Source organism: Choloepus didactylus, chromosome 19 (genome assembly GCF_015220235.1).
Source record: "Choloepus didactylus isolate mChoDid1 chromosome 19, mChoDid1.pri, whole genome shotgun sequence".
Lineage (NCBI taxonomy): Eukaryota > Metazoa > Chordata > Mammalia > Pilosa > Megalonychidae > Choloepus > Choloepus didactylus.
In genome coordinates this window covers 33,505,816-33,531,438 of record NC_051325.1, presented here as the reverse complement: position 1 = coordinate 33,531,438, position 25,623 = coordinate 33,505,816, and the positions used below count along the sequence as shown (strand labels likewise).

At 45.4% G+C, this 25,623-nt stretch overlaps 1 protein-coding gene and 1 pseudogene across 1 annotated transcript; one reads left to right on the top strand and one right to left on the bottom strand.

Moving 5' to 3' along the window:
• Positions 1-200: 200 nt before the first annotated feature.
• Positions 201-23,965, bottom strand: FKBP1A (FKBP prolyl isomerase 1A). Its single transcript, XM_037811596.1, has 5 exons — positions 23,805-23,965; positions 23,672-23,719; positions 6,324-6,436; positions 3,244-3,408; positions 201-1,361 (listed from the first exon to the last, which is right to left on the bottom strand). Exons 1-4 carry the CDS (start codon positions 23,839-23,841, stop codon positions 3,280-3,282), a joined length of 327 nt encoding a protein of 108 aa, XP_037667524.1. The 5' UTR covers positions 23,842-23,965; the 3' UTR covers positions 201-1,361; positions 3,244-3,279.
• Positions 11,285-11,648, top strand: LOC119515546 (annotated as a pseudogene).
• Positions 23,966-25,623: the final 1,658 nt, after the last annotated feature.

Genomic DNA, 25,623 nt, shown 5'->3' with positions numbered 1-25,623 from the left:
TTGATATGACAAAGAATCTCTCCACCCCATATGGGCACAGATGCAAACCTACCTCCCAAGAGAGGCCAGTGGGAAAGATGCTCACTGCTGCAGTTCTATTAAGACTGTATCCCCACTGCCACCCTCCCTGTGCTGTCAGTGCCTCTCAGTGAGCACTGGATGTTAGAGAAGCACATGAAGTAACCAATATCACACAGAGATGAGAAAAGCCAGCATAAAGCACTTTTATTGCAGTAATAACTCAAAACTCATATGTGGTGCAGGAGATGGGAGGGTGCGGTGGGGTAGGGGGGCAGCAACAATCTCTCTCACCAAATCTCTACACAGGTCAGCAAAGGGGTGAGAGGGGGAAGGAAAAGCCAGGGAACTTTGAGATCAGCAGCAGGGGCTGAGCGACAAAAAACAAAAACAAAAACAAAAAACCCAGGAGATGCTGAAGCTGTGATGACCAGCATCATTTTCTTAAGAGAACACTCAAGGATCTGTGAAGATGGCTGGGCTTTCATTGGGTGTTAAATGTCTACAAACAGCACCTTCAATTTATACTTTCGATTAAAGTCCTTAAGATTTAGGAAGTGGTGAAGCTTTGACAGCTATGAGAAGAGTACAAAAGTCCTGAAAATCCATTAGAAAAACTACAGGATGGAAAAAAAAAAAAAAAAATAAGCCAGGCCATGAAAAAGGCTTCAGAGGTCCCTGCTGGCCCGGGGACAGATACCTGTAGTGTCCAACACTGCAGTGAAGACTATCTGCTTTCAAAAGGCAGAGGGTTTGAAGGGAGGGGAAGGTGGGGCTGGTGGAGGCAAAGGCTCTCCCCCCTTACCCATTTCGATTTTGGGTAGGGCTTTTAATTCAACCCAAGGACATCTCTTAGCTTGGAGAATGATTCAGCCCTCAACAGCGCCTCAGATCTGCTATGGCTTTGCAGCGCAGCAGCAAGAATGTTCAATATATAATAGATAAAAATTTCATCCAAAAAAAAAAATAATAAAATAAAGTTCTTGCACCCCCCTCCCCCCCAAACACCAATTTCTATTCTAAGGTTAACCCATTGTTTGTGCTGTTAATACCTGAACATATACTTAACTGGAAACCTAGGTCCAAAAAGACCGAAACTGAATCATCACCCCAAAACCAAAACCAAAAATGAATATAACTTGAGGTTTATGGCATATCGTTTAAGTCAACACATATACGAGGAGAAAGGGGAAGAGGAAATGGAGATGTCAGAAGCAAAGCTGAGTGACAGAACACATTCAGTCTGGGTAGATGTTTTTACAGAGTGTAGTGGAACATCAGGAAAAGCTCCATACGGATTCACGTGCACGTGTCTGGAGGCGCCAGATCCCTCCATGGCAGATCTGTTGGGGACAGAAAATCTGTGAGTTCCAGCAACTTGGTGCTCTGTGTGTGTGGTGAGGGGATGCCACAATGCCACCTGCCACTACCAAGTCCATTCCAGACAGCTCTGAGGTCTTAGTGAGACCAAGCCATTTCTGCCCCAGTCGAGGAGAGTCAGAGATGAGGCTGGGTTCCCAGGTGAGCAACCTTTTTCCTGCTTAAATTGGTCTTTTTAAGTTTCCCTTGCTGAGGACAGCAGGAGGGCAGCCCACCAATGCTGCCCACAGTAGAGCTGCACATTGTCATTGGGGATCCGATTTGGCCACAAGTTTGAATCACCTGGGGGGCTTTTGAAATCTTAATGTTTGGATTCCACTCCCAGTGAATGCAATTAACTGATCTAGGGTGTGACCTGGGCATCAAGATTTTAAGTTTCCCAGGTGATTTTAATCTGCAGCCTAGAATTGAACAGCACAGCCTTAAACGGGCATTTGCAATGTTGAATAGACTTGGAAAACATCTGCTGTATTTGTTCATTCATTCAAACCTACAACTTTCTGGATTTGTTCTCAGGCTTTCCTTCAGGACCATAACAAGAAACTTGGAGATGTTCTCTGGTAGTGGGTCATTCCTCTCTCCCCTCTTTGCCCTCCCACTGCCCTACCGTGTTTACAGAAAGACTTTCTGAACCAGAATAATAACTCCAAGGCTCAAGAACATTTACATCCAAACTCTCAAAGACTAGAAAGAGTTTGGAAACCTTTGGTAAACAGAGGCTCTGTAAAGTCTCAGCGATTACCTTCTGGTAGGAATGACAAGTGGAGAAGACCGAGTTATCAAACTTGTCCAGGGCTGTTTTTCCCAGCTGTACAGGGCTCAAGTCAAGTGAGAAAAAAACAGCTAATAATAAAAGCCCCTCCTCCTAAAGAAGTCCACAGTACCCTGACTGCCACCTGGCAGTCACCTGTTGCAGCTTCTGAACAAGAGTTCTCACCCAGCCCCTTGCTGTGGTCCTCTGTTCCAGAGGCAGGCCCAGTGCAATTACACAGAATCCAGGAAACTGAGCTGGGGCAGGAGGGGAGCGAATGTAGAGGTCTGGGGACAGTTGGAAGGGTGATAATGGCATTCACATGTTTTATCATTCTAATATTTACACGAAAAGCTATATGCCACTAGGATACTGGGTTTGGTTTCCTAGAAATGAGGGTAGAAGAGGGAACAAAACCCAGGAAGGGGAATGAGGAAACAGGTCTGGCCTTTCTTTTCCATTGCCGAGGTGTGACCTTGAGTAAGGCCTGTCTCTCGGGGTCTCAGTTTCCTCACCTGCTGAACAGGAAGGCTGACTCCTGGCCCCTAAGTTCCCTTCCGAGAACTGAGAGTACCCTGTATACTTCACAAGCATCCTCTGGCCTCAGGTATCCTCCTCCCTCTTATCAAATGCAGAGTAACCATAAAATGTATGAATGAGAAAGCATTCTTCAGAGGCACTTTTCTCACAAGCCTCTAGCAATACCGGGTAGGGCGAAGCCATGAATAGTCTTACTTTTATAGAACTAAAATGGTGGTACTAAAAACTTACTGTATTTCCCACAGTCCCCAACTCAGTTTTAGTTTATAAGCTACACACAAGAATATTTCATCTCACAGTGCTCCTCCTCAGCTGTCCCATCCTCATGAGTCTGTTGGAGAGCATATGCCGTCCCTTTCCTCTGGGTGACCAACTTTCACATTGTAGGTATACACTAATAACTAAAATGGAGAGGACACCTCATAGAGGTAGAATGTAGGACAAAAAAGCCCTGTGGAATTTTTTTTGTTCTCTCTGTTCCCCAAACGCTGGGTCTAATGTGGGAGGAGAAAGAGGTTAGAGGTTAAAGGCCTCTGGCACTTCAGTTCCCTTACCTAAGTACAGGGAGTGGAGGGAGGAGGCCATTCCTGTCATTCCAGTTTTAGAAGCTCCACGTCAAAGACGAGAGTGGCATTTGGTGGGATGATGCCTGGGTGCCCAGTGGCACCATAGGCATAGTCTGGGGAGATAGTCAGTTTGGCTCTCTGACCCACGCTCATCTGTGAAAAGAAGAGGGAAAAAGAATCATCTGAACACACTCCCCAACTGTCTCTATAAGAAGTAGAGCTGTTGATCGGGGTGTTCCTTGGCCAAGCTGGTGTGACTAGGACATTCCAGTAACTCCGTGACTACCTGGGCTTCAGGCACTGTCAGGCTCACCCACGTGCAGGATCCTGGGTATGGAGGTTGGCAGCCAGGCTTAATGATCCCTGCACTTCACTTCAGGGGGCCCAAAGGTTAAAAATGCCTCTCACCTTCTAGAATGGTCAGGCCCTCCAACCTTTCTCCCCAGGTCTTAAAAACATGGTGAAGGGCAGACAACACTCTTACCACTCAGTCCTTCAATGGCCTGTCACTCAAAGGACATGTTGTTAAGTGGCATCTACAGCCTTCTTAAAAAAACAACACTTTGATCAAAATTTTGTTTTAAAAGAAAGCATGCAATATTTAGGGGTAGTCTACTTTTCTGCATTTTCTATATTTACACTTAGAAAAACAGAAAAACTTGAGAAAAAAATATGCACATTTGTACCTGCCCTGTATACAAAGAACACCTATGGAAGGACAATAGGTGTTTGCCTGTGGGGAAAACAGGCGGCTGGTGGCTGGGGTGGAGTAGTATTCACTTTTTAAAATATATTTGTTTATTTTTTCATTTTCTAATCAAATACACAAATAAGTGTTATCTATTTTCTGAAGAGTGGTGTAAGTACCTATTTTCTGAAGAGTGAGCAGATTCTTTGCTGTATTTCCACCCTTTTACTTGTCTCTAGTTTCAGTCTCCAAGTGATCATTCCTGAGTCTCTGACCCAGCCAAGAAATGAGTAAAGAGGAAGGTGCAGGTTGTAATGAAAACTGTATTACAACTCAGCATGTCTGCTTCCCACAGCTCCCTTAGAAACTAGGACATGTTGGACCAGGGTGGGAGTGACACGACTGCAGTTAAAAGCACAGATTCCCACCACCCCGTCCCACTCCAATATGGCTTTAAGTAACAAAATTCAAAATGATCATATATCCTTTAACCCAGCAATTCCATTTCTAGAATATTCTGGAACAACACAAGTGCTCATCACATGGGGAGTGGTTACACAGGAATATCCACACCATGAATTAGTCATTGGAAAGAATGTATTAGTTTTAAATGTGCTAACATGGAAAGATGCGCAAGATATATCATGAGATGCAAAAAGCAAGCTGCAAAATAGTACTTGTGGCAGAATTCCACAGTTGTAAACACGTAAAACCCAAACAACATCAGGAGAAAAGGAAAAGGGACACAAGACAAACCTCCTCCCCTTCTTCTTGATGGGAGTGAGACAATTCAATTGCTGAATAAATACTCTGTGGAAGAGGAATTTTTAAAAAGATGCTCTATGCAGGTCTTGGGACCACTCAGACTTCTCACTATTGACACAGCTGTGATTGCCTCCAAAGCTCCCTGGGCTGAAGTGAAGTGGAGTCTGGGCATCTCCCCACCCCCTTGTCAAGCCTCCCCCCAAGCCTGGGACTGTGCAATAGGTTGATAACACTATCTTGATGGCAGCTCCATCACTAAGGACATACAACACAGTTATGTGTTCCAATGCTGGAACAGTCAGAGAAGATGGGCCATGGTGTGGACAACGGCTGGCACAGGAGATGCGGGATGGGTTACGGACCCAAGGGACAGCCAGGTGTGGGTGAAAGGACAAAAGTTAAGGCTGGCAAGGTCTCCAAAGGGAAGTAAAGCACAAAGAACCCCTCCTTGGACTGTCAACTCTCTGCCCTGCAGGAACTGAAATCCAGATACCTGTGATGGCTTCAACTTTCCGAAAGTTAAGCAGTATAGTTGGAGATAAATCTGTGACATTTTAGAGGAAGTGAAGCATTGTAGATTCTGGAAAAGAGACTCTTTCTCTTAATCTCGGTTAAGTCCCAATTCTCCTCGGTGAGTGTGAAACAGACTAGTTACCCCTTACGCAGGGCCTGATTATAAAGCCCCCTGGGTCTCAGGCTGCTCTAAATCTCCCTTTACCTGGTTAGTGCCAAGAAAAAATTCCTAGAATTGATGGAAGGACAGAATCCAACTTGGTTCCCTATTGTCTCCTGGGAATTTCATAGTTTGGCAGAACAAAAACTATTTAGAAAAATGAGGAGGGAGGTGAGGAAACAGACTTAAGACAAACAAAATGAATTTCTTCTCCAGTAGGACCTCTCAAAAGTGTACTGCAACCTGGTCAATAATAAGGCAAGCACAAATTAAAATGACACCAAGACACCATTTTCACTCATAGTGTCCCGAAACGAGAAGTTTGGCAGTACACACTGCCGGCGGGGATGTGGTGGACAGACACACTCTGCTGGCAGTTCAGAGTGTAATCCCCACAATGGCAGCTTTGCAAGAGCTGTCGAAATACAATGCACACAGCCTTTGACCCACTCATCCCACTTTTGAGAATCTGTTCTATGGCAACACTTGCACATATATAAAATAAAGTCGTTGCAGCACTGTTTGTAATAGCAAAATATTGGGAACAACCCAAATGCTCACCAACAGGACACTAATCAAATAAATTACAGCACACCCATCTAAGAGAATAGGAATATCATGTAGCCAGAAGAGAGCATCGTCATCTTTGGATGTACTGGTGTAGAAAGTGTCTAAAACATATTAATGAAAAAAAAAAAAGGAAAATACAGAACAAAGTGTGCAAAGGCAAGAAAAATATGTGTATGTTTAAAGAAACCACAATACAAGAAACATTAATAACAGGAGTTACTTGTGGGGGGACTGGGCAGATGGGGACAGGACAGGAGTGGGACCTTACATTTACACCATTTTTGGATTTTTGAAGTGTATGTATGTCCTGTCTATAAAAATAACTTAAAAAAGTAGATACTAGGAAACAAAATGAAATAAACAAGAGCATACCTGGGCAACCCCTTCTTCCCAGCCTCGGATCACCTCCTGCTTGCCTAGAGTAAACTTAAAGGGCTTGTTTCTGTCCCGGGAAGAATCAAATTTCTTTCCATCTTCAAGCATCCCTGTGAAAAAAGGCAGTTGTAACATGAACAACAAAGAGTAATGACATGAGGCAAGTCAGAACCCAGCAGCAGAGGACCCATCACAGATGCCAGCACGAAGGGCCTCGGTGGGTGCTGTGGCCTGAGCAGGAATTGCAGGATCTAGGGAGGATCCTGTGACCTCCCTGGGCAGCTAAGGAGTTGGGAGTAGTCCCTCTACCCCCAAACTGTGGGTGTAAGATGGCCACAGGAGGACCTTGCCTGTCAGAGGCAGGCAGCAGTCTACCTTGGTGTAGAGAACGGGGAAGCGTAAACTCACTTCTGCCGTCACTTTCTCAGCACCCTGGGATTTACTCCCAGACTAAGAATAATTGTGGGCTCTTAAACGCTCACACAAGAGCTGAAAGCCACATACGGCAAAAGCAGCAATATTCATTCCCCAATTCATGTCATTACCTCTTAAATAGAGCGTGTGTACACACTCTTCTTCCATTCTTCAGCTGAAGCTAACACCCCTTTTAGGCAGGCATCCCAGTGGGGAGAACTCCTTCCTTCAATTTGCCACCCCGTGATCTCCTCTGGGGCTCACTGAATACGACCCATAAATGTGGCTGCCTTCCAGGCTGTTGAGGATTGAGTGTTTGTCCACATAGAGAAGAGAGGAGAACCCACCCAGCACCGTTGGATGTTATACGAAAAAGCTGTGAAGCAAGCATTCACCAGCATTCTGAGCATAACAGGGAACATGGGGCACCAAGTTGGGCCCTTGTGGGCTTTGGCCGACTCTCGAGTTATCATAGTCTTCCTGGGAAAAGTAAAAACTGACCTGGAACGACTCAAAAATGAATGACAAAACTTGCTGAGCATTCATGCAACTCATTTTATCCAATGGTGCCCCAGAACTCTGAAAATCATTTTTGCAGTTAACTTTTCTAAGAATGATGGCTAAGGGAATGGTAGCAGTAATTAGGAGATTTAAATGGCTCCCCCCAGGAAATTTATTCAGTAAATCCAGTGAACAAGTAAGGTGTCTAATTTAACTGTCAGCAGAGCTTCTAGTCTGAGTCAGAGGCTGGGCTGGGTGCTTTCCACATGTGAACTCAACCCTCCCCACAGCACCATTCCCAGTTCACATGAAGAAACTGAGGCAGAGAGAAATAAGTTGCCTAAGGAGTAAAACTAGACTATAAATCCAAATACCATGTTTTTTCTTCTATACCAGTTTCTCCGAAAGCAGATAAGTCACCATGGCCACCACCAATAAAGGGGAACTCCAAGGATGGAGACCCAGAGGGTAAAGTGCATGAGAAAAGAAGGGTTAGACACCTGTACCATTCCTTATCAAAAGAAACTGTCAGCCAATCATGATGGTTGATACGGAGCTCCTAAACTCACATACCAGGACCCCAGGTTGGAGGGGGCCAGCCAGTTGTTGACACATAATTAACACAGACTGATTTCATTGGAGGCTGGGGGCATGAGGGTAGGGATGGGGTGGAAGGGTGTCAGAGGGCCCAGCAAAACAGAATTCTGGGGTGTATGTGTGTTTAGGAGGGAGAGGGAGACCCCAACAAAATCCCAACCTAAAAAACAGTGTCAACATTTTAAGTGGGATGGGGAAGTAGAGATCAATTAAAATTATTATCACAGCCATCAGATAATCAGGATTTGAACAAAACAGGAAATGGGGGTAGGGGGGCAGGCTGTTGTCCTAACAGAAGAAGAGGGGGACACGGATGTCCTGGGGCAGATAAAGCCTGGAGCTGGGAGCTGAGGACTGAGAGAGAGATAAGAGGGTGGGTCCTGCCCTTGCCACAAGTCAGTGCAGAGCCAGGAATTGGCACCTCAGAACTGGTGAGGAGGGGTGTCCATTTAGCTCACCTCTTCACCAGAATTCACAAACACCATCTGATCAAAGAAATGACAAATGGCAGGACTTGAATAATTTTCAATAAATGAGTAACCAGGAGACAACAGGTCTCTGCTCTCTACAGTACCCAGTGCACACATTCCTCTTGGCCCCATTTCAAGCTCCACATCATACACTAAACCCAACCCACAAACTGAACTCAAGAGTTTAAGGCTAACAGTAGCAATGAACAGTTAGGATTTTAAGAGTCCCTTCGCTAGCCAGGCAGGTAGTCTTTATTTTCCATCCAACTTTGCGAGACAGCTTGTAACAGACAAGAAAGCCAACTTCAAGGTTAAGTAACATACCCAAGGTCAGAGCCAGTTAAATGGTGGGGTCTGGATCTAGCAAGAGGCTTTATTTAGCCCAATGGGGACTGAGAGCCACGAAGGAGACTGGAAACCAGAATAAGCCTCTTCCTCATCTGTGTTCTTTAGAGCAAACTTCAAGTTGAGGCCAGAGTTTTACCTGAAACAATAGTTATATGTGGGATGCACATATTTTCAAAAAGAATGTTGAGGCATTACCTGGTGTCATGACGCACCAGGTAAGGACTCGAGAAGCTCCTGCCTCAGCACTGGGGAACAGTCTGCCCTAGGCTGAGCAGCGTTCCAGACCTACCTAACAAATCACAGCAGCAAGTCCTGAAAGGACCAAATTGTTTCCAAGAAACTTAAATGCTTCCTGGGACAAAGCTCAAGAAGATGTATAGGAATAAAAAATATCCAGCACCCTAAAAGGTAAAATTCCCAAGGACTGGCCTCCAAAGACTTCCAGGCATGCAGAGAGACAGGAAACCATGATCCACAGCAAGGAGACAAATACACTGAAACCAACCCAAAACTGACACAGATATTAGAATTAGTAGAGAAGGACATTGAGACTCGATTCAAACTTACAGAGATAAAAACTACAATGTCTGAGATGAAAAATACACTGGTGCTGGAACAAGCAGATATCCATTTGCAAAGGAGTAATCAAATGTTAACTCAAAATGGATCATACACCTAATTGTAAAAGCTGAAACATAAAACTCCTAGAAGAAAACAGGAAAAAAACCCGTTGTAACCTAGGGTTAGGCAAATGCTTCTTAGATATATTTTGTATTTTGTATATGAAGCCAAAAAGCAGAATCCATAAAAGTAAGCTGACATACTCAACATCAAAATATAAAACTTCTGTACTTCAAAAGGCACTGTTAAAAAAATGAAAAGCCAAGCTGCAGACTGGGAGAAAATCTTTGCAAAGCATATATCTTGATAAAGGACTTGTATCCAGAATATATAAAGAACTCTCAAAACTCACAAGGAAACAACAACCCAATAAAAAAGAGCAAAAGTTTTGAACAGGTATTTCACTGAAAAAGATACACATATGGAAAGCAAATAAAAAGATGCTCAACATTACAGTCATTACAGATATGCAAATTAAAACCTCTAGGAGATATTACTACCACTGCTACTGCAGATTAGAATGGCTAAAAATAAAAACTGACCAGATCATGTACTAGAAAAGATGTAAAGAAACCAGAACTCTCAGAAAATGCTGGTGGGAATGCAAAATGCAGCAATCACTTTGGAAAACAGCTTGTCTGTTTAAGTTAAACATACACCTCCCATGACCCAGCAATTCTATTCCTGGTTATTTAACCAAGAAAAATGACAGCCTATGTCCACATAAAGACTTTTACACAAAATGGTCTTAGATTTATTTGTCATACCCAAACACCAGAAACAATCCAGATGTCTACCAACTGGTGTACTGTACGTCCATATAACAAAATACTATTCAGCAACAAAAATGAACTATTGATACACAAAACATGGATGAAACTCAAAATAATTATGCCAAGTGGAAGAAGCCATACAACAAAGGGTACATACTCTATGATTCCATTTATATAGAACTTTCGAAAGTGAAAACTTATCTACAGAGCAGAAAGTACAACAGTGGTTGCGTGGGAAGGAAAGGAGGGAGGAATTACAAAGAGATGCAAAGAAGCATATCAAATCTTAATGAAATTGTACACTTCAAGATTACTGTATGCCAATTATGCCTCAAAATAACTGTTTAAAAACAGGTAGGTAGCGCAGTTTACTAAAATCCTATATATGTTTATCTCCTACAGCCAACTTGGCAATGGGTGAAAAGGTGCTTCTGGTTTGGGGAAGGAGCAGGTAAAACAGGCAGCCAATCAAGTCTCTCAGCAGCTGCTCCTATTTTAACTCTGGAGATCTCTGTGCCAGGACCTGCAATAATTTCCCAGAGAAAGCACCCTCTGCAGAGAAGGCAACCCGGGTAACAGAATGACAGCTGACATTCTTGAAGCTCCAAAGGTTACTTCTAAGCATAAAGCATCACCAGAATTATTCTATTCAAAGAACTGATCAACTTCATTTCTGAGTATCTACAAACCCATGAATTCCTGTCTTTCTTGTCTGAGTGCAGCTTGAGGTCACAGACCTGGGCTCAGAGGTCTACATCCCTGAGGCACTCAGCTCAACCCCTGGCACTTGCAATGCTGGCACTCAGGAGCAGTTTTGGATTTGCTTCACTTGAATCATTCTTAAGAGCCAGCAGGACAAGTGTGAAGCTTCCATATTTAGACCTTCTTCCTTATGTGGAAAGAAGAATCTGAGGGGTAATCCCAGAATGGCAGTCTTAACTTTTAGCATCTTTAAGTTACTTATCAGTGAGAAAAATGTGAAAATAAATTTGGAGGTCTCCAGTTGAAAGCACGAGACCTTGAAAGGAGCGAAAGCTACACTGCGTGCAGGGCTGTCAAAGCAGGCTCTAGCTGCAGGGCCATTGAAGTCTCCTTTGCCTGGTTACCTACCAAACTGTTCAGCTGCTCTTCTGGAGGAGAACCAGACTCAAATCCTTGGAGGAACAACAGAAGGGCCTTTTATTTAAAAAAAAAAAAAAAAGAGGGGATAGTCTCCACCACCCCTCACCCTGCCATGCCACTGGAGAAGACCTTCAAGCAATGCGGCACCTTCAAACAAAGAGTAGAAAATGGGCAACTCATCCGAGAACAGCATCCTACCAAAATCCTGGTGATGAAAGAAAGATACAAGGATAAACAGCAGCTTCCTGTACTGGATAAAACCAAGTTCCTTACACCAGATCATGTCAACATGAAATAATTAGACGGCACCTGCAGCAGAGCACCGGTCAGGTCTTCTTCCTGCTGGTGAATGGCCACAGCATGGTGGGCGTCTTCACGCCCATCTCAGAAGTACAGGAGAGCGGGAAGATGAGGTCGGCTTCCTATACATGGTTTATACCTCTCAGGAGACATTTGGAGTGAAACTGGTGGTGTAAGGCTGGCAGAAGCATCTATCCTAGAATTTTTAAAACCCTTACACCAAGGCAAAAAAAACAAAAACAAAAAAGGATGTTATCAACTGAGATTGATCAGTCATCTAACCACAGGTCATCCAAACAGTCGTGTCCCCACTAGGAGTTGGAGGAAGTTGTTTTTGTATTTCCAGCAAAAAACAGCTCCAAATAAGCACATTCAGCTTTGGAAAACTCTATTATTTAACCTAGGGCATCTGGTTCTCAAATTTAAGAAGTCTAAAAATAAAATACTTTACTTTTTACATTACCAATAAAAGAGACCTTCAAGTTACGTTAATGCTCTTTTCTCTCCAATAGGAATTTGCAATTCAAGCAGTAAAAGCGTTTGGATAGGCATTGCCTTCTCTTTAGGTTCAGAGAACCTGACAACTTTCTATAGAAGGGGTCCCCTCAGCTGGAGAAACCTCCACAGGAGATCTTCAAGTGCATGTGGTCAAGCATAATCCCCCAGAGAGTCATTTGCCATCATAGTTGGTGCAAAGCAGGGTGCATGGGGTGTATAAAAACAACTCCGACTTCAAACTACTGGTCAACATTCCTGGTTCCTAGTAGGATGTAGACCAAGTCAGGGATCCTGCAGCTGTAGGAAGTTTGGTAAAACAGCAAGCTGCTGCTACTTCAGTTTGTTCTCTAGACAATTACTTGCAGAAAAACACCATGCCTTTGTAGGGATCTTGAATAACTTAGAATTTTGGTCTGTTTTCTAAAAACATCGAGAGAAAAAAGGAATGGCATTTCATATTTTGGATTTTCTCTAAGAACTCTAGTACCAGATTTGGTAAATAAACAAGCAGTTGTATTACTTTCATTAGGACAGTGGTAGAAACTAAAACTCAAGCACTAAAATTCAGATGTATGCCCTTCTACCTTTTGACTTAAAGCTACAGATGATTCATATTATCTGTTAAGTGTGCAACTAAAATATGTTATTAACTATTTCTCATATTTTTAAAGAGTGCTTATCACTGTTAGGTGAAACCATCAAACTCCCCCCACTCTTAATTGCATGTCAAATGTGAAGAAAATGTAGAAAAGGAGACCATAGCTCTTTACAAAATGTTAATGTCAAGAACTAAACATCTTTCAAATCCTGCCTAGAACAAGTGACTTGATGCTTCCTGCTACTTGCATGGGGTTTACTATTTTCTATTTTGGGGGGAGTATCACAGAATGATCACAGATACGTTAATTCAAACGTCTGTTTAGCAAGTCAGTCCATTCTGCGTCTTTAGGTGTGTGTGGAATGCCCGTATCTCTTGGCGGGAGCTGCTGCCTTTGTGGTGGGGAGAGCAGGCTTACTCCTGCGGTGCTCTTACCCAGCTTCGAAGGGACCCACCGCCTCCTCGGCAACCCCCACCGCATGCGTCTGTCCACACTAACTCTGAATATGTATATTTTTACCACATTATTTAAATTCAACATCAGCTTGTCTTGTTTAGATTGTGTGTCATTATATCTGACATCCTTGTAACTACTGGGTGATCAATAAGGTTCCTGTAAGAAATACTGGTTTTTAAAAAAACCAAAAAACAAAATACCATGCTGAGAGGGGTGACTTCCATCCCACACACTGGGTTGTTGCTTTATTTATAGGATCTTTAAAACAAGTTATGTTTTTAATGAACTAAGGTGAATAAAGGCACAACCAAAAACAGAGAGAGAGAGGGAGGGAGAGGGAGAGGGATAGAGGGAGAGAGTGTGAATGAGCGAGCCTGGGCAGAGGGAGACTTGGCCAGCAGCTGCTGAGTAGACAAAGTACCCCTGGACTGTGTTTATGGTGCTTGGCTTAAGCCACAGAAGCAATGATTAAGAACTGGGCCAGGATTAGGAAATTCACAGGAACCACGGTGTGCTGGTTTGGATGTATTATGTCCCCCCAAATGCCATTATCTTTGATGCAGTCTTGTGTGGGCAGGAAACGTATTGGTGTTGATTGGGTTGGAGATTTTTGATTGGATGTTTCCGTGGAGATCTGATCACTCAACTGAGAGTGAGATCTTTCACAGGATAATTTCCATGGAGGTGTGACCCTGCCCATTCAGCATAGGCCTTGATTAGTTTACTGGAGCACTATATAAGCTCAGACAGAAGGAGGGAGCTTGCTACAGCCAAGAGGGACACTTTGAAGAATGCACGGAAGCTGAGAGAGTAGCTGCAGGTGAGAGACAGTTTGAAGACAGCCACTGAAAGCAGACTCTTGCTCCAGAGATGCTAAGAGAGGACAAACACCCCAGGTGCAACTAGGAGTGACATTTTTGAGGAACTGCAGCCTAGAGAGGAACATCCTGGGAGAAAGCCATTTTGAAACCAGAACTCTGAAGCAGACGCCAGCCACATGTTTTCCCAGCAAACAAAGGTTTTCCGGACACCATTGGCCATCCTCCAGTGAAGGTACCTGATTGCTGATCTGTTACCTTGGACACTTTATGGCCTTAAGACTGTAACTGTGTAACTAAATAACCCCCCTTTTATACAAGCCAATCCATCTCTGGTGTTTTGCATTCTGGCAGCATTAGCAAACTAGAACACACTGGTTTTTTTGTTTGTTTGTTTAGTTTTTAAAATTCACTTTTACTGAGATATATTGAAATACCACACAATCATCCACAATATACAATCAATTGTACACAGTATCATTGTATAGTTGTGCTTCATCACCAATTTTTGAACATTTTCATTACTCCAAAAAAAAAAAAAAAAAGAATAAAAGTAAAAAAGAACACCTAAAACATCCCATCCCCTCCATTTTTCAATTAATTTTTGTCCCTGTTTTTCTACTCATCTCTCCATACAATGGATAAAGGGAGTGTGAGCCACAAGGTTTTCACAATCACACAGTCACACCATGTAAGATACATAGTTATACAACCATCTTCAAGAGTCATGGCTACTGGGGAACCATGTTATTAACCCAGCAGAAACGGAGTCACTTCCAGTGCCCTCTGCTTCATGGAAGGTGGAGCCCCTCAATACTTTCTACTGGGTAAGGGAAGATGACTGATGAAGAATGTACTTCACCACTTGTAGTTAAACCTCAGACTTACAATGTGGTTCTCAGTTGCTAATCAACCTTTGCCAGAGAGGTTTTCATAAGCAGCAATTCACAGAGATTAAAACAAGGCAAGTTTTATGATTAAACAACAACAAAAAACCCAAACCTAAATAAAACAGCATCAAAATAACAGACCATCCCAAGCCTCAAACCTTCAAAATGAAATGAAGTTCTTGCCATTTACACTTAAGGAAGGGAGAAAGGATTTCTACTTTCAACACACAGGTGAGTTTCCTGAGCAAAAAAGTGCAATGGCTGAATGGAGAGTGCGGGGTGGGGGTGGCAAACTGAAAGATGTCCTTGCGCTGCCGATCTGCATTATAAGCCTCTTGGAACATTCCCAATCAGGCATACTGGCCTGGATCTAATGGCGTGGTCCTCTTCTCATTACATACTGGAGCAGCCGTCTTAACCACTTTCACCAGAGACTCTGCACACCCTCGGCATGGGCACAGCGCTCTCATGTCCAAGTCTCTAGCTCATCTTCACTTCTTTGTTTTCTTTGTTTTCACTTCCATGCTTACCAGAGGTGGTTAAGCTGTGTTTGTTCCCAAATTTATTTGAGTTACACTTACTGTGTATGGATGAAATAATTAAATAGTGTGTAAATCAATAATATATGAGTGCAAATAAAAAAAGACATAGTTGTTCCCATGTCTTACCTGACTATTTGGAAAGACTCATTAAAGGAAGTCACTAGAAACTACTGGTAGTGAATTGTGTGTGGGTGAGACCACTGGATGTTTGGAGAAAGAAAATCTTAATCTGTAAAGGTTTGGCATTCAGATCACGTCACAGCAGTCCTTGATCTACTCTAAAAGAAGCCAAAATTAGTTTCTGCAAGAATCACGATGGGAAGTTCCCAACCAGCAGAACCATACTCATAGAAAAAGACAGCCCTTTAGCAAATGATTTAGATGATTTTGAAATAAAATGTTTAGAGGAGCCATGTCAATTTTATGATGAGCCTATCAACTACCCACTTGTCCCCATCATGCTGGGCAAAAAGGGATTCTATGCACTGAGGAAGGTAAAAGGCATTAATCCAGAGCTTATGTCTTTGCTTCATTTCTGGGCCTCTGTGGCTGCAGTTGCAGTGTGACCTTCCTGAATTGGGATTTGGAGTGCCCCTTGAGTGTGGTATGACCAAATGCTGACTATCCACACAGAGAGGGCACAAGCCCCCTCTCTATTATTTTCTTGAGAACATAAACTGAATGTGAGCACACTTCCCATTTGTAACCATCAGGAATGACTACGGTTTGTTAATTTTCTTATGGTACGGTAGGAGCATACTGGAAGTAATGTAGTTATTTTGAGACATTTGTTTTTATTTCTTTGTTTGAAATGTTTTTTTTTTAATTTTTTGACAATGTTAAAAAACAAACAAACAAACAGACAAACATCAGGTATAAAGGTTCAAGGCATGGGTTTTGGACTGGGCTGCCCATGTTCAAGCCTCAGTTCTACCATATGCCAACTGTATGATTACAGGTCAGTGGCCTCACCTCTCTGTGTCCCTTATCTGTAAAATAAGCTTAGTACTCAAACCTCACTCACAGAAATTAAATAGACTACATGAAAAGCCCTTGCATTAGTGCCCAACACACAGTAAACACTCAAAAAATGTTAACTGACATTATTATTCCAAGCCCTCCTAGGATACTCAAGTCTTCATAATAACCTCTAGAAGATGGAAGTGGGGAGATCTGCTCTCACTGTCAACTATTCTCCAGTTCACCAGGCACAGCCTCCTTCTGACTTGAGAAACTCAGACCCAAGCTAAACCTAGATGGCTCTGGAAGCTGAGGTGGGAATGGGCATCAGTTTCTCAGGGATGGTGGGAAAGGGTCCCTTGGTCAGTGGTCTGCCACAACCTGGGAATACACCATCAGATACATGGCAAGGCTGAACCCGAATTCCAAGTTCAAATTACCTAAATCATGGCTTTTCTGGAGCAGAAATCTGACAGTCTTCCACTTATAAGCTACCTTTACGCCTATCCCCTCCCAGGAAGCTGCACGGACTTGTGGTGGGCTGTGCTGTCAGAGATGCAGGGAAGGAGGCATGACATCTTCTCAGGAGCCACAGAAACAACCATGGAACCAGCAAAGCACCTTACCTCTAGGAGACATATCTAGCTTCTCAGCAGGGGTTGTGTGGATTAAAAGACACCATGCAAAACAGAATTAGCTACCACCCGACCACAGCTACTACCTGCTCTAGGCTGCCACTACCTCCAAGGTAGATTATTATAATAGTTTTCTTCATGTTCTTCCTGCTTCTGCCCTTGCTCCCTTACAGTCTAAACTTGACACAGCCGCTTGAAGGACAATCCTTTAAAGCACAAGTCAGATCCTATTACTTCTCTACCTGAAATCCTCCCCTGCTTCCCCATTTCACTCAAAACAGAAGCCAATCCTTTAAATGGCTTACAAGGCCCTCTAAGAGCTATCCTCCTCCTCTGCCATCTCTGACTCATCTCTAATGACTCTCATCCTTATTCCGCCACTCCAAGAACACTGCTTCCTTTATGTTCCACTCACATTAGGGATACCCCCACCACAGAACCTCTGTATTTGCTCTTCCCTGTACCTAAAATGCCCTTGCCAAGACCGTTACATGGCTCACTCCCTTACCTCCTTCAGGTCTTTGCTCAAACGTCACTTTCTCATCCAGGCTTTCACTGGGTTATCTAAAACCTCAACCTTCCCCTGCCCCTTCCCTGTTTGAATTTTCTCCTTCGCACTTATGGGACAACAAACAAAACATTTTCACTCACTGGTTTTGTTTACTGTCTGTCTTTCCCACTACAATGTAAGACTTATGAAAGCAGGGACTGAGTTGTTCACTCCTATATTCTCAAAACACAAAATAGTGCCTTGCATATAGTGGATGCTCAATAAAAATGTGTAGGAAAATCAAAGGTACTTGGCTAGCCATTCCCTGCTGCCTGACTCCAACATGAACAACCAATGCCAGGTCCACTTCTTCCAAGAAGGCTTCTCTCCGAGCCCAGGTGCAGGCTGCTCTTGAGGCATTTCCCTTGCAAGAGATCACTCAAATGTCTGGAGGGCACAGCTGAGGCTTTCCCCCAGCTTCTAGAACATTTGTTGAGTGACTGAGGGAACGCTTTGGTGTGTTGACCTGTGTGCAGTGGTGAGAGGGAAAAGAGTGGTCACAATTTGATTAATCCCTAAGGACTGAGCAAAGTCCAAAATGTAAATATTTTCTCTCACCTAAAGGTAACAGACAACAGTAAGAGTTAAAGAGGAATGTGGGCTTTGCCCACCCCAGCTCCAGTCTAAAGCGAGGTTCTAACGGGCCACTCACTGAGTACCTACTCTATGCCAGGCACGACGGGGAAACCCTGGTGACCATCCCCAGTGTGGGCCTAACCCCTGGAACCTACAGTCTGGTAAGGAAAGAGTGGATGGTGTAACCACAAACAAGTTGACAGGAATGGTGGCTAAAAAGGAACAGAGATGGGCACCTTGCTAGAGAATTATATGTGTGAAGAGCCATTTTTGCAAGGGCTCAGAGGAAGTATCATTTGAGGTGAGCTATAGACTAGGGAAGAGCCTGCCATGTGGTGGGGCGTGGGGGCAGGGTGGTGGCCTCCAGGCAGAGGGGCAGAGACTCTCACAGGAGGGAAGCCCGGTGAGCTTGAGGAACCAAACACAGGCCAGCGGGGTTGGCGCTCCTGGGAGGAGAGTAAAGGTAAGGAGATCAGGGAGAGCAGCATCCAGGAGCTGACTGTTTCTCCCCCTCTCTTTCCTCCTACTTTCTCACTGCTAGAATTTACCTGGTCAAAATTAAAGGGAGCTAGAGAAGAAAGGGAGGAACTCAGCTAAGTTCTTAAGCAGGTAAAACAAAACAAAACAAAACAAGAACAAAAACAAAACGGAAAAAAGGGAGGAGGAAAAACAATGCCGCCATAAGCACCAAAGGGAGAACGGATAGTACATGTTTAAGTTATCCATAATAACCATGGCCTTTTTCATAGGAAACAGCAGGTAAGAACAATATTTTTAAAGAAAATTGAGGCAAACAATTCCAAAGTTCCAGATATGATAGAGTTCTGCTTTTCCCTATGGAAGAAGACAGTAGCATCTGGTGATTCTGTATTCTGGTAATCAATCCCAGAGGAAAGTAATGTTTTCACAGGGCTATTTTCAAAGTTTCAAAATCTCAACATGTCAAGGAAACTTAAGGAGGAGAAAAAGGCCTGAGACCTTCCCCTGTTCACATAGCCAAGCTGGTATGGACCAACCATGCCCCTCTCACACCCACCAAACAACAAAAGGAAAAATGAAAACAAAAACAAAAACAAACCCAACAATCTCCCTTCGTCCCAAAATTAAGAGAACTGCAGCTTTCTTAGCTAATATTTTCTATAAGCAACGTGCAGGCCTATTTTATAATGAATCCTCACTCAGATCCATCTCTCCTTTCTAGATGCCTATTTATTTTCCCATCTTGAAAACAGGAGAGGAGGATGTTTCAGCCCCATCCAACTCGTTTGATCCTTAACTGCATTCCTAGCATGTAAGTCTAGGAATGCTTATATGGAGTGCTGAGACCAGGGCTCTGTCCTTCTCTCACTCTAGTTATCATAGGTGGTACCAGCAGGAGAAAGGACAAGGGATGATACCTCACCTAGTGCCCAGGACACAGGAAACTTCAACATTATGCAGAACATGGCATCACTGTCACTGTCCCTCCTGGAATACACTCGCCTCCAGCTCTAAGCCACACCCCTCACCCCAAACTCCTGGCAGCAGGTACAATTACTCCTGTTTTACAGATAGCAAGTAAAAGCTGAGAAAAGTGGGACAATCTGCCCAAGCTCTTATAGCCTCTTACGTGGCAGAGGCAAGATCTGAGCCTAGGGAATGGGCTTCTCTGCTGAGTGTTCATCACACTAGGCCTCTGGGAAGGAGCCCAGGCAAGGTGGGTGCAGTAAAGGACCCACATCTTCTTTGGGGATCACTGCCGCCCAGCACCACCACTGCTCACATGCCAGGGTCCACCCACTTCACATACCCAGGGTACCACCAGGGTCCTGTTTCTGTCCTTGACCCCAGTGGTGCATACCCCACACAGAAGCCAAAGGGGAGACATCCTGTTAAAGCCCAAGTCAGCTCATGACTCTCCCCTGCTCAGTACCCTCCAAATAGCTCACACTTCAGAGAAAGCCAACATTCTTATAACATACAAGGCACCCCCACCACCTCATACAATCAACTCCAGCCACAATGGCCTCTTCTAACAGCCAAGCACACACACTTTAGCCTCAGGCCCTTGCACTAGCTATTCCCTCTGCCTTGAATATTCTTCCCCTAGAAAGCCACACAGTTCACTCCCTAAGTTTCTTTGGGAAATTGAGAAAACGTCACTTTATCAGAGGCCTTTTCCAACCATCCTCCCTAATCCAGCAACTCTCCCTCCCCTCACACTGCCTTAACGTCTCCACAGTGCTTGTTCACCACCTGATTTATCATACATTCCTGCTACCAGTCTCTTCAATACAAGGTAAGCCCCATCAGATCAAGGTCTTTCTTTAGTTCTCTGCCACGTCTGCAGTGCCGGGCCTGTTGCTGGCACTCAAGCATGTGCTGTAGGAAGGAGAAAGGGTCCTGCCCCAGCCCTGAAAGTCTTCTTCAAAGGGGAGGGTTGGGTAGCTGAGGAGTCTCTACAGAGTGAGCTTTTCTCCAGACATCCATCATCAACCAAGAAACAGCCAGCAGAGGAGTAGATGGAACCAAGTCCAGAGGGAAGACAAAGGTTAAAGAAAAGGGGCTTGAGGGGCAGCTGCAGGAAAGTGGTCACACTTTTCCCAAGAGCCTCAGCATTCCTCCAACTGTGTTGCCCAAGGAGATGGAGCTGAGAGACCCTTGGGTTTTCTCAATCAGAAGCCAGGAGGCTACAGATCACTTAAACCTGATTCCAAGGACAAGATGTCCAGCTGAGGCTGCTCTCAAAATGGAAGGTGCATGGCTTGTTGATACAAGTAAAAGGGACATAAGTTTAGCTATGTCTGACATCAGGACAAGCTCACCAGTAAAGATGCCGATGCTACTGTAGGTAGGGAGGGGGCCAAGAGAATCCCCTCGAGCCTCAAGGCACGTATTTGGCGGGTGATTATTCCATCTCTTCCCTCCCACTTCCATGCCGGTAATGCTTCCAGGAGGTGTTTGACTGGTGAAGGTAAAGTTTTCTTTTCCCTTCTGGCACCATAAAGAAGCGGCAGTGGCCTTTCTGAGGTCTTATTCACACGGCATTCTGCCAGAGGCCAAGTATGGCACCACAGGGAGCCCTGACAGTGGCATCAAAGCTACTGGCAGCTACCAGTGGCATTTAAAACATCCACATGATGCAAGCCAGCCTGTACTGTGGTACCTCTGGTGGCCGAGGGGGGATCTGGCCTTCTTACTTCTACCCCTCTTTCTCTGGTCTTCTGTCCAAATCAGGAACAATGGAACCTGGGCAGAGCTGACTGGATCAAGTGTGTTCACCTGACACCAACCTGGGTCCATGAGATTCTCCCTCCCAGGAATTGTAATCAGTGGAGACACACGACCAAGCCGAGTGAGCCCCATTCTCAAAAGGAAACAGAGAAAGTGGACATGGGGGTGAGGGAGCTCTTCCACCATCTAAGAGTTGGGCAAAGCAGAAAAATGCAAGACAACTGAGGCAGCCAGGTAGAGAAAAAGAGTTGAGAACTGGAGCTATAAGAAATCTTTCCCCTTCTTGGGGCCCTGCCATGGGAGACACTCCCCCATCTTTATGACACCCCCCTTTCTGAACACTTTCCCTCAGGATGGAATCTGTTCCCAGTGACTTAAAAGCCTTAATTGCTACAGATAAGATCTCCAAGTGCCTACCCCCCTCCTCTCACGCCCCCACAGGTCTTAAACAGGTTCTTCCTGGGAGGCTGGAGGCAAAGACCCATGGGAACAAAGCCGCCTGCCTGCCGAGAACAGCCTATTCTGTGAGCATGAGGCAGAGCTGGCTTCTCACTAAGGCGTCTTTGTAGGCTCAACCAAAATGAAATAGGAAGAAAGCTTTTGTCCTAAGGCATGCCAAGGTCCTGCTGCTGTTCTGGGAACATGTGGGTGGGTGCCACCTGCGAGGAAAACACAGACTTGGAGAAGAGCACTGAGAGCCCTGATGGTGTTCTGGGTCCTACAACCATCTGTTCTCTTAGGAAAAGGCTCCAGACATGATGAGTGGGGACATTTCACCAAGGGGTGCAGGGAAATGTGGTTATGCCAGCAATATCTGAGGGGCACAGACCTGGGATGGGACAGATGTAGCCAAGCATTCTAGCGTGATACTTACAAATTGGGAAGAGGAGGCAGAAACCACCACCTCACCTCGGAGCTCTAGTCTCCATCCTAGGTGGCTGCTATGGGAACTCAGTGAACTGCCCACTCAGCCCAGGACATGGCATACTGTTTCAGTCCTGTAAAAAGGCAGTTACCTTTTTGATCAAAAACAACTTCAGAAAATCTTTTAGTGGAGCTTTCCCTCACTGAACCTCCTAGGCTCAGGTGCTGATGGTGGCCTACAAAGACAGCTACTTAAAAAGCCAAAATCACTTTCCTGTTTCATTCACAGGCATGAGACTGTTCCCTACAGGATGGTTTCAGTACCCCCTCTTTGACAGTCTTAAAGCTTCTAGTCTTTAACTCCCTCCACCCTCTGCCCCCATTTCTACCCCATGGAGAAGAACCACAGAAATAAAAGGGTATGAGAGGGGAGATATTAGTTGCTTTCCTTCCTTCCTGTTTTCCTTATCAACAAAGGTCATTTCCATCAACAGAGGGCTGCCCCCATAATCTGGGAAAGAACGGTAGAGATTACCCCTGAGCAGCACTGTCAGAAGTACCCACCACTTACTACCCCTGGAGAGGAGGAAGAGGAGAAGAAAGAGAGGAAGTGGGGGGCGGGGAGGGGTGGGAAAAGGGAGAGAGAAGGACAAGGGATAGGGGAGGTTATTCATAAGTGTGGTAGCACCAATCACTCCCACCTCCTTGAGCCAAGAGCCCACAGCCCCAGAGTCTTCACTTGCTCAATCCCCTGCCATTCTCCTCCCCACTTCCAACCCAGGAAGGCCTTGTAAGGGCAAGGAGTGAAAGATGGCCCCCTGAAGGTTCTGCTGTTCTGGCTGGGGCTCTAAAATTTCCTTGCGTTTACATTACTGTTTGTTACCCTCACTGAGCCTCGTTTCCTTATCTTTAAAATGGGGATGAGAAAAGCTCCTACTCCCAAAAGGGCTGGGGCTGGGAGTAGATGGAGTGCTACATTACATGTGCAGCTTTCTGCCAGCCTGGGTCATCGCTGATATTGAGACTTGAGTCTGTAAGTGACTCAAAAGTAAGAAGAGGAGAAAGTCTGTGCAGATCTACTTTCTCCAAAGCCAGGGTGAGCCAAAGCAACGACTTAGGAAGTGAGTGCAGAGGGGCAGCTCCGCAGACACAGATTTACCTCGCCTTATCTCCACCGAACAGAGGGCCGGAAGCGGGGGTTGGGTGTCAACCGGGCACAGAAATGGTACAAATCCTTTCTAATGGCCCCTGGCCAGCGCTCTGCCCGTTCCTGAGCGTGTGACCTTGAGCAAGTGACTTAGCCTCGCAAACCTCAGTTTCCTCGTCTTTGCAGTGGGTATAACGGTAGCACGTAAAGTACAGCATTGGTAGCGAAGTGGTTAAAGCTCACAAGCGCCCGCTCAGACCGTCCCGGGCGCGGTAGGCCCGAGGCTGCCCCCTCCTGAGCGCTGACACCGCCCAGGCCTCTCAGCCTCGGTCCACGCGGGCCTCGCCGCCGCCACGCCCCGGATCCCGGTTCCCGGTTCCCGGTTCCCAAGCCCTCACGGCCGGCCGCAGCGGGCCGGAGGCGCCCCACCCAGCGGGCCCACCCGACTCACCCGTGTAGTGCACCACGCAGGTCTGGCCGCGCTTCGGGAAGGTGCGCCCTGAGGAGACAGACAGACAGACGGGCACGGTGAGCGGATGTGCGCGGCGGAGGGCACTCCGAGGCCGCCGACAGCGGCTACTCACCGTCTCCGGGGGAGATGGTCTCCACATGCACTCCCATGGCGGCGGACGCTGGACGGGCAGCGCGACAGGCAGCGTGGACCAGAAGCAGACCTGGCGGCAGCCCCGTTCCTCTCCCTCGTCCCTCCGCACGTCGCCTGTGCACGCGCACGCCCCCGCCTGCCCTGCCCTGCCCTGCGTGCGCGCCCATATAAGCCTCGCGTCCCGGAAGTCCTGGCCGCCGGGCGGGGACCGGAAGCCCGGAATCCCGGAAGCCTCCGGATACCGTCTTGTCTGAGCGGCCGTACTGCTTCCGACTTCCTGCCTTGCTCTATGCTCCCGGACATGCGGGCATCCCCGTATCCAGTTTAGACGTTTAAGACGTGGGAATAATAGGCGGCCACAGTTTCTGAATGGGTGACTTTGAGCAGGTTTACACTGCTAAGTACGCACTCATCCTACATAATGATGGTTGTGAGAAGACAGTGAGCATATGTGCCAACCATGTTAGCATTCAATAAATGGCTCAAGGTTCTGAGCTCTTGGTTTTCTTCATTGGAGAAGTCAGTATTTACAGTCCCCTGCATGAAGCCTGTGCTCTCGTCTGGATTCATTTACTCATTTATAGATTATATACATATATTCTTACTGAGCACCTACTTTATGCCATCTTCCATGCTAGATGCCGGGAATTGAAAGCATCTAAAAGCATCTAAAAGCATTGAAAGAGCCAGGCTCAGTCCCTTACCTCACAGAGCTTCATTTGTCTTGAAAAAACGGGGTCTGACAATGTTAAATTTTACTTTGGACAATGAAGGTTAGTAGTAAGTCCCCCACCCTTTATATTCTGGAAACAGCTTACTGCAAACCACCACATTTCCCCATTTGACTTAGATAAGACTCAAAGATGCCCCTTTGTTTACTTAAGAGGAGGCCAGACACAGACCTTCCAAATTCCCATTCTTTGCTTCATAAATGATTAGCTGAACTTCTCCCCATTGATCAGTTGGAACAAAACACTTGTCAACCAAACTTATTATGCTTCTTTCCTCCCTCCAGACTCCTGAACTTTTAGGGTACCACCCAGAGGCTGTCCTTAGCATAAAATATTCTCACATCTACTTTCAGAGCTACTGAACAAATAATGGCAGCTGCTATTATTAGTAGTAGCTAAAGGCCTAGTCCTGGTATTGAAGGTCTCAGGTGCTCAACATGGAGAATAACTGGTCCTTAATAAACTTCCTAATCCAACCCAGGCAGGACAGGGAAGGTGCTGGAGAGGGTTCCATTCACCCCTGCTCTCCCTTCCCACACTCACACCTGTTTTTAGTTCCTCCTTCTTAGGGCATGTGTAGGAAGAACTGAAGCTACAGGTACCCTTTAGAACAATGTTGCCTGTGGCTGAATGAGAACTGCTCTGGGAGGAAGGGGGTGCAGTTACTAAGCCCCTGCTACATAGGGGGCACATTAATTAAGCAATGTTGTCTTTTACTCATTAGATAGGGAGGCCTCCTCTCCATCTCACAGGTTCAACCAACAAGTAACCAGTCATTTATTGAGGACTACTATGTGTCGAGCTGTGTGCTAGGTACTTGGGATTCAAGAGCAAAGACAGCAAATCCCTGTCCTCACAGAGCTTATAATCTACTGGAGGGAGAAAGGATGCACCAGTAGACATGGGGTGGAGACATGCTAAAAAGAAAAATAAAGCTGGACACAGGGATAGAGTAGTGGACATGGCCTGGTCACACAGAGCACTTCAGAGCTTACTAAGAAGCCTGACTTTTGTTCCAGGGGTAACAGGGAAGCTACCGAGGGCTTTAAAGGGAGTGTGTGTGTGCAC